This window comes from Cavia porcellus, unplaced genomic scaffold (genome assembly GCF_034190915.1).
Source record: "Cavia porcellus strain 051 isolate PalLab524CR breed Dunkin Hartley unplaced genomic scaffold, mCavPor4.1 scaffold_14, whole genome shotgun sequence".
In the NCBI taxonomy this organism is placed as follows: domain Eukaryota; kingdom Metazoa; phylum Chordata; class Mammalia; order Rodentia; family Caviidae; genus Cavia; species Cavia porcellus.
Window position 1 is genome coordinate 34,462,932 of NW_026947497.1, and position 14,975 is coordinate 34,477,906.

Consider the following 14,975-nt stretch of genomic DNA (forward strand, 5'->3'; position numbering starts at 1 on the left):
TGTGAGATACTTATTTTCTGAAACTGGCTTGTTTTGCTTTATGTGATCTCTGACATAATTTTGTTCTTTATGGCTTAGTAATACTCTGCTATGTATGGATACCACATTTTTATCCATTCATATGTTGATGTACACCAAGGCTGTTTTACCCACCCTCATTTACAGCAGCGTTTATTCTTCTTTGCATTCTAGAGGATACCCAGTCTGACTGGGGTGGGATGGAATCTCAGTGCAGTTTTGTTTTGCATTTATCTAATAGCTGAAGATTTTGAACAGTGTTTCATACACTTTTTGATCATTTGTACAATTTCTTGTCTGTCTGTCTATCGGGGAGGGGGACTGGGAGTTGATTGATTGGGATTTGAGGTACACACATCCAAAAAGTGCAGGATGTCCAGAGAGTGGGAGGTCACTTTGCTGCAAAGACCTTCCTTATGTCACACATCTGTACTGAACATCAGCTTCGGGGGAAGCGATCTGTGGTCAGCCCATTTTGGCTTGCAAGACCTCTTTCCTTTGTTTAGTGAGATAATGCTCTGTGTTGCTTGTTATCATCTTTATTGCCTTTTATCTCCGAGGTTATGCAGTTTACTTTGGTGAAATATTCTGAGCTGAAATGCTTAAGTTCATTTAACTACCGTATGTTCGTCTACCCAGGATCATAAGCAAGGCTATATTGAAGGGCCAGGTGTTTTAATTAAAGGAAACATAGTAATTGTCTTAAATAAAAAGATGTGGAAGGAAAGTAGTATTATAATATCTGTCCTCAAGGCATGGTTTGAGATAATAAAAGTGGAGAGTTCATCTAAGATACATTTGAGAATATGGACTTAAAGTGACATAACATTATTTATTTCTCTAAAGCCAGCAATATGAATATAATAAATATAAGGAGGTAGAATTATTTAAGGAAAAAAATGCAATAAAGGGGCAATCTCACTTACTAATTTAATATAGGACCATATAGACCAGATTGCCATAAAAGGATCTGATTTGCTGGAAAACACTCCCTTTATTTCCTGTCTCAAATGGAAAACTCTTATTAACTAAAAAAGAATTTTAAATCAAGTCATCACACAGCATAAATGATGGTATAAGAGTGAAAATATCCCTTTTGAATTTCAGGCATAATTCAGGGGTCTACTAAAAATTGTGTTTGGATTCTCCCAAGTTCATAACAGTCAACTTTTTTTTTTTTTTATGTCTTTTGAGACAGGGTTTCATTATGCAGTTTTAAACTTATTTTGTAGCTCAGGCTGTCTTCAAACTCACAGTAATTCTCCTGCCTCAGCCTCCTGAGTGTTGGAATTATAGATGTGTACCACCATGCCCATCTCTCAACATTGTCTTAATTGAACTGTCTTCTCAGCAATCCCTCTTCCCTTTCCAGCACTTCCTATGATCCCCACAACTAACCGCTTCCCAGCAAATCTTTCTTTTCATCTGTCCCTACACTCCTCCGATTTTAAGTCCTGAATTTTATGTCCTGCTGCTTCTCTCCACCATTAGCACTAGCTCTGCGCTGGAACCCAGCATCTTTCTCAGGAATGATCACCTTGTGCTCAGTCTGGCCTCTCTAGCTCCAAACTTGTGGTCTTCACAGTCTACGAGACACAGCAGTCAAAAGCGTGACATGCAGATCTCAAAGTGGTACCTCCTTGTGTGGGTTTTTGGATTCAAAGGCATCTGGCCCTGAATTTTTTTTTTTTTTTTTTGTACTGAGAATTGAACCTCAGGACCTTGCACTTGACAAGCAGGCACTGTGCTGCTGAGCTGTATTTTCTTTTCTCAGTCTCTCTCTGCTTTTATTTTTTTTTGGTTGGGTGAGGGTAACTGTAAATTGAACTCACAACCTTGTGCTGCCAGGCAGGCGCTGTGCCACTGAGTCATAACCCTGTCCACTGGACTATTTCTTTTTAGAAGTGTCTTTTGAGTTCATTTTTCCATTTTATTGATTGGATTATTTGAGTTTTTGAGTTCTTTGTATATTCTAGATATTAATCCTCTGCCAGAACATGAGCTGTGGAAGAGTTCCTTCCTTTCTATATGATGTCTCTGTTGCTTGTTTCTCGTACTGTGCAGAAAATTTTAAATTAGATATAATCTCAGTTGTTTATTCTTTTTTTTTTTTTTTTGTCCTTTTCGTTTTTATTGATACCAGGGATCGAACTCATGACTACCTGCTTGCAAGGCAGGTGCTTATGCCACTGAGCTAAATCCCCAGCCCCCCTCAATTGTTTATTCTTGCTGCCATTATTTCTTGTGCTGTTGGAGTTCTATTCAAGAAGTCTTTGCCTGTGCCTGTGGTTTCTGGTGTTTTCTCTATGTTATTTTCTAGGAGTTTCAAAGTGTCAGGCAGTGTGTGTACATAAGGCTTCGATCCATTTTGAATTGATTTTTGTTCAGGGTGAGAGATATGGATCTCATTCCAGTCTTCTATATATGGATGTCCAGTTTTCCCAGCAACATTAGTTAAAGAGGCTATATGATCTCCAACTATGACTTTGATGACTTTGTCAGGAATCAGATGGCTATCGTTGTGTGGACTTATTTCTGTGTTCTCTGTTCTATCCCAAGTTTACTGTTTCTTGTGCCAGCACCATGCTGTTTTTGCTAAGGTGACTTTGTAGTATCATTTGAAGTCAGATATCGTGGTTCTCTCAGACTTGCTCTTTTTGTTTAGGGTTGCTTTGGATATTCTGGATTTTTGTTTTTCCATATATATTTTAGAATTGTTTTTGGTAGTTCTGTGAAGTATATCATTGGAATTTTGATGGGGTTTACATTGAGTCTCTAGATCATCTATGGTAATATGACCATGTGAGCAGTATTCTGCCTACAATAAGCCTGGAAGATCTTGCCTTCTCCTAGTGTCACTTTCAGTTTTTTTTCTTCAGAGTTCTGTGATTTTCATTGTACACAGGTCTCTCACCTCCTTGGTTACACTGATTGCAGGGTAGTTTACTATTATTATTTATGAAGCTATTGGCAATGGAGTTGTTTCCCTGATTTCTTTCTCATGTAACTCATTATTGATGTGAAGAAAAATTATTTTTTAAGGTTCATTTTGTGTCCTGTAAGCTGTACTTTTTTATACCATAACATTCTTTGGAATAGTTTTTCAAAATGAGTGAGCCAATTTTCACTGCTAAAGCAAGGTGTGAGGGTTGAGTTGCTTTTTATTTAGTTTAACGGTATAAGGTTGTTTTGATGTATTTACCTTTAGTGTATTTATTAGCTATCAGGAAAACCTCTTTGGATGTTTGTTCAAGGCTTTTGCCTGGTCTTTTATTGGGCTGTCTGCTTTATTGTTACTGATTCTTAGGAGATTTAAAAATGTGGTTTGCTACATGTAAGGTCTTTGTAGGACATACTTATTTTAAATATATTCTCCCAATATTTAAAGTTGTCTGTTTAAGGAATCTTGCCTACCTAACGTAATGAAAACATTTTTCTGGTTTTGGGTTTTTATTTTTATTATTTTTTCCTTTTTTTCTAGAAACTTTTTCACTTTGACTATTACATTTAGGCCTGTGGTACTTTTAGAATTGTGTTTTTGTATGGTGAATCTTTTCATACATTTTTTTTTATTTCTATGCCTTTCAGTTAATTGATGCTTCCTTTTTTTCTCAAGTAGTATCTATTTTTAATATCATCTGGTGAAATTTTTATTTTAAATGATGTATTTTCTTCTGTATATAATTTTATTTTTTGTTTCGTTTCTTTTCATATTTATACTTCTATATATTTTTTTCTTCTTTTTCTTTTGAGACAAGGTCTTGCTTTGTATGGCTGGCCTTGAACTCACTTTGTAACCTTAGACTGGCCTCAAATTTGCAGTGATCCTCCTGCTTCTGCATCCCAAGTGGGACTCTAGGTGTACACCACCAAGCCCTGCCTCTCTGAATTCTTGAAAGAATTCTTTAGCACATTTAAAAATAGTTGTTCTGACTTTGTTTAATAGTTCCATTAGATTCCTGTTTCTCCTGGTTATGGGACATATTTTCCACTCAGCTTCTTAACTTTTCTAGGCACCTTTTTCCCCCTCTCTCTATGTGTCACTGACTTCTCACTCTCCCCTTCTCCTTCCCTTTCCCCTTTCCATTCTCCTTTCCTTTTCCATGTGTTTTTTAAAAAAGGTCTTGCTATGTAACCCATGCTGGCCTTGAACTTGAAATTCTCCAGTTGGAATCTCTTCAGGGCTGGGATTACAAGCTTATGCTGCCATGCCTAGTTTTAGAAACTTTCTGTCAGTTGTACTTAACAGGTTTTAAGTTATTTTACTGGTAATAGCTTTCTTCAAAAAGTGTTAGGTTTTATAAAAAACAGTGAAGATATTTATGTTATAATTGGATCTTTTAGAGGCTTCTTTAGGGTAGGTCTGAAGTAACTCCAGGGTTGTTTATGCCTGCTGCTTAAGCATGCTCTTTGTGCATCGAATTCTGTGGCTAGTTATTGACTTATTATTCTGATTAGTTAGAGCTCTTAGCTCAACATGGACCTTGAGAGTTGTTGACTTTACTACTTTCTAGCCATTCTTTTGTCTGGTTTGTGAAATTTCACTCTAAAGATACAAGAATTAACAGCAGTAGGCACACATGGGTATCTTTTGCAGCTTCTGGATCTTTCCCTGGTAGTTCTGTTATTTTTAGAGCTCTTCATTCCAGAGTTCCCCAGCCTCTTTGAATATCAATCTTTGTCTGTTAACTCTGTTGCTTGCTGTTTTCAGCTTGGGATCTTTCTTCTTGTGCTATGACCTGGAAAGTTCCAGCAGGTGTAAAGAAGTGGTGTTTCATGTTTCTCATTGTTTACAGTCTTGTGCTGCCTATTGTATGCTTAATTTATTCAGTTCATTTATGATAAACGGTAGCAAGTTCAGCTTCACTCCAGCATGCCAAAAGAAGTCACCTGGTTTTGTTCTTTGGTCTTGTTTTGTTTTGAAGACAGGGTCTCGCTGTGTAGTGCAATCTGATTTTGAACTCCCTTATGGTAGCCCAAGCTGAGTTTGAATTTCTGTGATCTTCCTGCATCAACCTCCCTATTGCTGGGATTACAGGTATGTGACACCACTCCCAGCTACACTACCACACCTGGCCTGGCTACATTGTTAAATTTTAAAAATTTAAACAAAATTCCTTTTTTTTTTTTAAATTACTAGTACCGGGGTCGAACTCAGGACCACCACACACTTGCAAGGCAGGTGCTTATGCCACTGAGCTAAATCCCCAGCCCCTAAACAAAATTTCTAAAAAAAATTTTATTTTTTATTTTTATTTTTCCTGGAGATTTCTGGATGAATTTTTTTTTGTTTTAAACTGATACATAAAACTAAAAATTGTACTTTTTAATGGAATATTGTGTTGATATTTCAATACAGGTATAGATTATATAATGTACATATATATTATTTCTTGATGCTGAAAGCATTCAAATTCCTATCCTTTGCCCTTCATAATAGTACATTGTATAGTCATGTTGTGCAGTGTAGCACACTGAAACTTTTTCTATCTTACTATAACTTAGTACTCATTGACCTATTCCACATCTTGCCTTTCTTCTGTTGCCCTTAGTTTCTGGGAATCACTGTTCTCAGCTTTTATGAGATCACCATTTTCACACATATGGGCGAGGTGCTTTTTACCTGGCTTATTTTGCTTAATGTAATGATCACGAGTTTTATTCACTTGGTCATGGGTGACAAGATGTGGGCCTTTTTGATGACTGACTAATATTCCATTGTGTACCCATTAGTTGTATTCTTGGTTATTGTGAATAATGAGGATGCACATACCTCTTTAATATACTGGTTTCCTTTGGGGCTATATATTTATATGTCACTTTATATATAAATATTTACTATACTTACATAGAATAGGGTTGCTGGATCATATGGTAGTTGTGTTTTAAGAGTTTCTTTTTTTCCCCCATCCACTCCCGACCTTTTTAGAGTTCTGATGCACCTCCATACTGTTTTCCATATTACTGTTGATAGTGTGCAAGGATTCTCTATTGTTTATGTCCTTCACAGCACTTGCTATATAAAATCTGTTATAGTGAATCTTTTAAAATCATAACCATTTTCACTGGAGTGAGGTAATATCTCATTGAGGTTTTAATTTGTATTTCTTTGGTGATTAGTGATACTGAACATTTTTTTATGTATCTGATACCCATTAGTATGTGTTCTTATTTTTTTCTTTGTTTCCTTTGTTTTGTTTTGAAATAACTGTATCTCAGACTAGCCTTGAATTTGTAATGATCCTCCTGCCTCAGTTTCCCAAGTGCTGAGATTACAGGCATTCACCACCACATCTGGTTTGTGTGTCTTTTCAGAAGTATTTAGATCTGTTAGTTTCTTCAAATTATATTTTGGTTTTTGCTGTTGAGCTTTTATTTTTATTAGTTTATTTTTATTTATTTATTTATTTATTTATTTTGAGATAGGGTCTTGTTAAGCAGTTCAAGCTGACTGTGAACTCACTGTGTAGCTGAGGAAGTCACTGTGATGCCATCCTTCTGCTGCAGCCTCCCAAGCTCTGGGATTGCAGGCATGCACCACCATACCCAGATGCTCTTGAGCTTTTTAGGTTCTTTGTCCATTCTGGGCATTAACTCTTTGTCAGATTCATAGTTTGCCAATATTTTCTCCCGTTTTCTGTATTTTGTGTCTTTAATAATCATTTCCTTTGCTGAACAGATGTTTTATACTTTGATATAATTTTATTTGTCTGTTTTGGCTTTAGTGTTCTATAGTTTTGGGGTCTCACTCAAAAAGACTTGTTTCTACTGTGTGTTTTTATTGCCTTTGTCAAAGATGAATTATAGATGTGAGGGTTTGTGTCTAGGCTCTATACTCTGTCCCCTTAATCTATGTATGTTCTTATGCAAGTACTATGCTGTTTTGATTACTACAGGTTTGTGTATGCCTGCATGTGTATATATATGTGTGTGTGTGTGTGTGTATTTACTTATTCTTTCTTGGTGCTGGGAATTGAACCCAGGGCGTCCTATTAAGCTGTATCCCTAGGCCTGAAAAGGTTTTCGGCGTGATAAAAGAGAGAATATAAAGTAAAAATAGCCTTTACTTCAAGGACACGGAGAACTCCATGACCGCCAGTGGCCTAACTTTCTCTGCCGAAACATGGGGTATGGAATCTATATATAACCTCTGACTAGGGATGGCGCTTAGGGCAGGGATTGATGTGACACGAGGAGCTTATTGGAATTTTCGTGGCACACAAACAGGAAAGGGAGTTGCAGTTAAGGCTGAGGAAGAAGCAGGAAGTGGTAGGTGGTCCTGCTTTGGCCTTCCACCACATTACTGCCATAACTGTACAGTAATTTATTCTAGGGCAAGAACCTTTCAAAGCCTATTTTTAAAATTTTATTTATTAGTTTATTTTATAAATAACTCACTATGTAGTTTTCAACTCACTACGTAGTTCAGACTGGCTTTGAATTTAGGGTAGTCCTCCTGTCTCAGCCTCCTGAGTGCTGAGATTGCAGGGATGGATGCATTGCCATGCCTGGATTACTGTTTATATTTTAAGACAGGATCTTGCTAATTTGTCCAGGCTGGGCTCCAACTTTCAGTTCCCTGGATTTGTCTCCCAGCATGTTGGTATTTGTGTTCTGCCTATATCCAGCATTGTAGTGTATTTTGAAGTAAAGTAGTACTATAATGCCTACAGTTTTGTTCTTTTTACTTAAGATTGTTTTGACTATTCAGGTATTTTGTGGTTCCGTACAATTTTTTTTCCCCAGTGGTACTAGGGATTGAACTCACGACCTTGTGCTTGGCAGGTAGGCACTCAACACTACTAAGCTAAATTTCTGGCCACAAATTTGTTTTTAATTTATTTTTTTTCCATATGTATTTTATATTGTTTTCTCTAGATCTGGGAGATTGTCATTGATTTTGGGGGGGGAACAGTGGGACTATGTAGCTAATGGGAATCAAACTCAGGACCTCATACTTGCCATGCAGATGCCGTGCCGTTGAGCTATATATCTGTCATTGATATTTTTATAAGAATTGCCTTGAGAGTTCCTTATATGTTAAAAGGAACACTTTGGGTAGCATGGCTATTTTAACAATGATTCTGCAAATCCATGAACATGACCTGTCTTTACATTTTTTTGTGTTCTCTGCTTTTTAATCAGTATTTTATAGTTTCATTGTAGTGCTTTTTGATCTTTTCCCTAAGTTTTTAGTTTTACAGTTGTTATTGTAAATGGGATTGTTTTCTAGATTTCTATTTCAGATAATTGACTATTGGTGTACAGCAATGCTGCTGGTACTTAGTTATTGATTTTGTATTCCGAAACTTTGTTCATATATTTCTTAGTTCTAAAACTTCTGGGTGGCATATGAGGTTCTTTTTATATAAGATCATGTCATCTGCAAACCATAATAGTTTGACTTCTTCTTTTTCAATTTGGAAGCATTCTGTTTCTTTCTCTTGCTGAATTATTGGGACAGGGATTTCCAGTACTCCGTTGCATAGATGTGTGAAAGTGGGCATCTTTGTCTTGTTCTAGATCTTAGAGAGAAAGGAGACTGCATTTTCCCAGGAATAAATGTGTTAGAAAGGTAATGATGATTTTATGAATAGTGACACTTACTAGCCTCTTTTTTTTTCCAAGAAACAATAAGAAGTTGTGCCTTTTTATTAGATTAGTTTTTATGTCATAACTTAGTTTTTACTATTTGAAGAAAAAACTAATTTTAGGCTTTTTGCTAAGTAAGTCGAAGCACTACCTTTATTTAGTTTCTTGGTCATTGGAGCCACTTAATGAAAGTTCCAAAGTGATTCATTCTGTTGTCCTTTTCTCTCAAGGTCTTGTGCCTGCCCTCAGCATGTCATTGATTGTGGAGGTCAGGGAACATATGCACACCAGCAGGAAAGCTATTGTAGAGAAACTTGCTGATTTTTGTAGTGAGCCTGGGATTTTTCTTAATCTGTATCCACACTCCCCCTTTTAAACACTCCCCCTTTTTAAAAGCTTTTTCCTCTATGTATTTTTAAGTAGTATCTTATTGGAACTTTGAAGAATATGGAAGTAACATTTTATTTAACAAATTGAGGGCTGAAGAAAGAGTTCAGCACTACAGCATCTTCTTAAGCGGGTGTGAGGCCGTGGATTCAAGCGCTAGTACTTTGGAGAGAAAAATTAATATTGAATTTAAAATTTTTACATTTCTTACTAAACAATTTTTCCTTTTTTTTTTTTTTTGACAGAGATGCTATGAACACAAGCAGTATCGAAATGGATTGAAGTTCTGTAAGCAGATTCTTTCTAATCCCAAATTTGCAGAACATGGAGGTAAAGTAGACTGCTACATGTATACTAGCTGCATGACTGAGGGCTTTACTGTACCCCTCTCTGGCATTTCTAACTAGACATTGTTATTCATTTGCACTTTATCTTGCTTTTTCTCTCTTCTTTTTTTTGTACCAGGGATTGAATTTACAACCTTGCGCTTGCCAGGCAGGAGTTTAGGCCACTGAGCTAAATCCCTGACTTTTTTTTTTTTGAGACAACATCGTGCTATGTAGTTTAGGCTGGCCTGGGACTCACAGCAGCCCACCTGCCTCAGCTTCTTGAGTTCTGAGATTACAGACATACACTTTATGCAATGCCTAACCATTTTTCTTTTCTGAAAATATAGTATTTCCTATAATTCTTTTAATCTATTGATTGCAAATGGACAGATTCTTGACTTTTTTGTATGTGCTGGGAATTGAATTCAGGACCTTCCATTTGCCAGGCAGGCGCAGTACCACTGAACTATATCCCCAGTCTATATTCTTGACATTTTTTAACTTTCATATTTAATAGTAATCTCAGTCATTTAAAAATAAATTTATAAATCTTAGAAAAGTTGATAATTTCTGTGTTTTACACGAGAGGAATTTAACTTTTATTTAATTTAGCTTCAACAAATAAAATCTGTTTTTAAGAAACTTTTTCATATTTTAAAGGATAATGATATAAGGTCATTCCGTGTAATTCATCTAGGAACGGTTAATTATACATTATTCATATATGAATTACTAGTGTTTTTTTTTTTTAAAGTAGGAAGAATTTATTGGGGAAAAAGAAAGCTTCTGTATAAGGGACAGAAGGGGACCTGAAAAGTGGGTGGTTCCCTTACTAGCTTGTCTTGTCAGACGTTCATGTATTTTGTATGATTTGTCTAAAGGAATTAAGGCTTGCCTCTAAGAATAGAATATAGAAATCTATGCTATTTGGTTTACTAGTTTTATTTATTTATTTTTATTATTATTATTATTTTTTGATCTTTTTCCTTTTTATCGGTACCGGGGATCGAACTCACAACTGCCTGCTTGCAAGGCAGGCGCTTATGCCGCTGCCAGCCCCTGGTTTACTAGTTTTAAGCACTTAACAGTTTACCTCAAGTGTCCCAGAGGCAATGTTTGTTTAGTACTATGTGGAGCATCTCTTGGGCAGGTGTCATTTCAACCTATTGATTTTTTTTTTTTAAAACATAACAAGATCTTCCAATCAGATTTTATTGGTACATTTTAGATATACATAACGATCACATTCATCATACAGAATTTTTGATACAACTTGTTGGCATACCTAGGGATATACAGCCCAGCGGTTTAGCGCCTGCTTGGCAAGCGAAAGGTCATGAGTTTGATTTCTGATACCCAAAAAAAAAAAAACAACAGAAAAAGATACAATTTATCAATCAGTTGATTCTTGTGTGGAATAAATTGGATACAATTGGTCATTTTTATATTTTTTGTTATATTACCTTATAAGTTAATGAAAAATATGTAATATTTGATCACCCTTTATTTAAACAATTGGACTAGGAATTAGTGTAAAAATACTTTAATTCTGTATAAAGTTGGAAATGTAAAATCCTTGAAATGAAATGTTTAATTCTTAGCATAAACTGGCATTTATTATGAAGTTGTAGATAATTTTTGTTATTGGTAACTATTTTCTTTTTCATGTTTAATTTCTTTTATTTTTTTTTATTTCTTTGTTATTAAAAAAAGAAACCCTGGCAATGAAAGGATTAACATTGAACTGTTTGGGAAAAAAAGAAGAAGCTTATGAATTGGTTCGTAGAGGTCTGAGAAATGACTTGAAGAGTCATGTGTGTATCCTTTTTAAATATGTTTGTAAGTATTGAGTAGGAGTATTTTAAGTGCAGTTTAGCAGTCAGAGGTTTTATTTATTTGTGTGTGTGTGTGTGTGTGTGTGTGTGTTGTTTTTTCTTGAGACAGGATCTTGCTATGTAGGGCAGGCTGGCCTTGAACTGTGTAGCCCAGGCTGGTTTTGAATGTAAGGCAGTCCTCCCGCCTCAACCTCTTGGGTGCTGGGTATTACAGGTGTGCACCACCATGCCCAGCAATAGTTAAGTTTTAGATCCTTCTTACAGTGCAGCTACTGGGGAAATTATTTTTCTTGAACAGCCACTGCATTGATTCAGGCAACATTTTTATATGCTACATGTTTTAACTGTGCATATGTCTCACAGATAAATGGGACTTGCTTTTTAGAAATATTTGTGTTAAGTATGCTGGCTCATGCTTGTGATTTTATCTCCAGAGGCTGAAGCTGAGGCCGAGGCAGAAGGATAAGTGCTGCTTTGAGTTCAGGGGCGGCCTGGACTGAATATTGAGTTTAAGATTGGCCCAGGTTACATAGCAAGATTTATTTCAAAAAACAAACAAACAAACAAACAAGTCAGGCATGGTGATATGCCTGTAATCTTAGCATTCAGGAAGCTGAGGCAGAAGGATGGCCTTGAGGCAAGGCCGGTCTGTGCTCCATAAGGTGATCCTGTGGAAGGAAGGAAGCAAGGAAGGAAAAAAGAAATTAGGCTGCCATCAAGCAAGCTATGCAAGCTCTGTTGACTCTTTAGAAATGAAAGAAGTGGGGCTGGGGATTTAGCTCAGCGGCATAAGCACCTGCCTTGCAAGCAGGCGGTCGAGAGTTCGATCCCTGGTACTGATGAAAAAGACAAAAAAAAAAGGCACCAGAAATGAAAGAAGTATTTTATAGTCTGGAATTTTGTGATGCCCAAAAATCTTACCTTGAAACTAAATCACCAATGTAATGATTTTGGAAGGTTTAGGATGCTAGGATAGAGACTTTGTGAGGTTGATCCCCATTTAAAAGTGGTCTACAGGAACACGTTTACCCCTGCTCCTATGAGGTCAAAGGTAGAACTCTGAGGTAGAATCTCTGAGGCAGTGAGCAAGTCTAACTAGACACTGAATCTGCTGGCATGTTGTTCTTGCGGTGAACCAACCATACATTTCTGTTTCTTACAAATTATCTAGTCTTATGTATTTTGTTACAGCATCTTTACAGGTCTAACAGCCATTATGCAGATTTCATGTAACAACAACTTCAGACAAAGGTGCATAATAAGAAGTCAGAAGTCTTAAGTGTGTTGGTTCAGAGCATAGACTTGGGAATAGAGGCTTGCAGTGAAATGTACTTCACTTGAATTCGAAATCCAGGTCAGCGTCCTTGCGCTCTTAGGGCTCAGTCTCACTATGTGTAAAATTGGGGTAATCATACCACACTCAAAGTGGTAATACAAAAAGGATAAAAAGTTTGCATTTTATTTTGTTTAGGCAAGAATGAGGGTAGGATCAGTAGAATGCATGGAGGAGGAGAGAGAAAAAATTGTGAGTTGTTATTTTTCAAATAGTCTTTAACAGATATTTTTATACATATTTTGTGGGTTGCACAGTATAAGAGCAGAAGCATTTAGGATGTTTTCAGATGTTTTCTGGGCCTCTACTGTTTTTTTTTTTTTTTTTTTTTTTTTTTTTTTTTCCGTACTGGGGATTGAACTCATGACCTCACACTTGCCAGGCAGGCACTTGTGCCCCTGAGCTAAATCCCCAGCTGTACTTTATTTGGTTTTTTTTGGTCTTTTTTTCGTTTTTATCAGCACCAGGGATTGAACTCACGACTGTCTGCTTGCAAGGCAGGCGTGTATGCTGCTGAGCTAAATCCCCAGTCCCCACTTTTTTTTTGTTTTTTGGTCTTTTTCGTTTTTATCGGTACCAGGGATCGAACTCACGACTGTTTGCTTGCAAGGCAGGCTCCCAGCTCTACTTTAAATAGAAAGAGAACAGTATGCATTTTGCTTTCCAGAAACTTACCAGTCCAGTGAAGGAAGATAATGGTAGCATATACAGAATTTTATTTTTTAATTTTAATTTAGATATTAGAAATTGAACTCAGGACCTTGTGCTTGCCTGGCAGGTGCTGTGGTGCTTAGCTATATCCCCAGTCCATACAGAATAATTTTGGATGTTGTATTAAAATGTTTTGACTAGACAAAGAATTGTCACTAATCCAGAAACTAGAAGTTAAATTGAAAGGAGTTTTTCAAAAAAAATCTCTCAACTAGCCAGTAGGATTTTTTTGAGCTTTACTTTGTCATTTATGTTGTGAACAAGTACAGTTTTCAATTAATGTTTATAATATTTAGTATGTATTTTTAGTTATATGTGCCATCCTAGATATTCTGTTTTATTGACTGTTGAGGATCCCAGGCCAAACCTGTTAGATTGAAGTTTGGAACAGTCTGAGAGAAACATTGTTGATTTTAGGAAAGGGAAATAGAAATGTTTTTTTTTTCCCGTTTGATTGTATGTTTTAGAAAGCTTACCTTGGTGGAATAAAATGTAAGGAAACCTAAGGTGATAGCATTGAGTGATTACTGTAATTTGTTTCCATGATTTATATAGCATTTAAAAAGAAACCTGCTGTCATTTTTTTATTTGTGTCCCTAAATTCATCAAATATAAGAGAAGATTTTGATCACCTACACTTTAAGAATGTTAATTGTTTGTATATATGAATAAATATTTGCTTTTATATGTGAGTTCTAAGGCCCTTGTACCATGTTAAAAATCACTGTCCAAAAGGCCTTGTTAGCAAAACAAAACAAAACAACAACAAACAATTTTAACCTGATATTGAGGATTTACTTTGTACCAGCCAGTGAAGACTTATCCCATTGAATCATCCCCTAGACTATTTCTGTGTTTTGGAGGGGTTTTTTTTGGGGGGGGGGGCATTTCCAGGCCGGTCTTAAACCCATGGTGATCCTCTTGCCTCAGCCTCCCTAGTCCTGAGATCACAGGCACATGTCTCCGTGGCCAGCTGGACTGTTTTTTTTTTTTTTTTAAAGCCAGTCAAATTTAGCAGTGGGGGGGTGGTATACCAACTTTAGTGACACTAATGTTAATAAGTTCTGATAACCCACTGCCATCGGACCAGCCTGGACTGTTTGTTTAATGAGACTAACTTCTGTAAAATAACAGAGTTCATACGGTACACTTGATTACTTGACTTAATGTTCTCTGGCTTTACAAATCGTGTTTTTTCTACTATTAAACTTCCTTTTAGACCCTCCCACCACTAACCCAGTACAGGGAATTGAACCCAGCCTTAGCACTGAGCTACATCCAATGGTACTTCATGTATTTTGAGTCACGATCTACCTAAATTGCCTGGGCTGGGCTCACACTTGAAGTCCTCCTGTCTCAATTGCCTAGGGTCTAGGAGTTGTGAAATTCAGTCATGGTACAGGCATGTGTCACCAAGCCCAGCACTCCTCCCCCAAGTTCTTAATTTTATAAAAGGTTCTACTCTACACTCTTACTAGGAAGTCATTTGGAAAAATATTTCTTGATTGTAGGTTGTATCCTTAACTAAATTCTTTAGGTTGGCATGTTTATGGCCTTCTTCAGAGGTCAGACAAAAAGTATGATGAAGCCATTAAGTGTTACAGAAATGCACTAAAATGGGATAAAGACAATCTTCAAATCTTAAGGGATCTTTCCTTACTACAAATTCAAATGCGAGATCTTGAGGGCTACAGGGTAAGTAAAATAAAGAAAATTTTTTCCTTTCTTTTTTTGTTTTTTTATCAGTACCGGGGGTCAAACTCACAACCG

At 36.5% G+C, this 14,975-nt stretch overlaps 1 protein-coding gene across 3 annotated transcripts in view; it reads left to right on the forward strand.

Moving 5' to 3' along the window:
• Positions 1-14,975, forward strand: part of Naa15 (N-alpha-acetyltransferase 15, NatA auxiliary subunit) — a 90,475-nt gene that overhangs the window by 34,057 nt on the left and 41,443 nt on the right. For all 3 annotated transcript variants that reach the window (XM_063260793.1, XM_063260792.1, XM_003476786.5), the window contains exons 2-4: positions 9,243-9,327; positions 11,040-11,144; positions 14,743-14,900. In XM_063260793.1, coding sequence (XP_063116863.1) covers positions 9,243-9,327; positions 11,040-11,144; positions 14,743-14,900 — 348 coding nt within the window. The remainder of the gene's footprint in view (positions 1-9,242; positions 9,328-11,039; positions 11,145-14,742; positions 14,901-14,975) is intronic.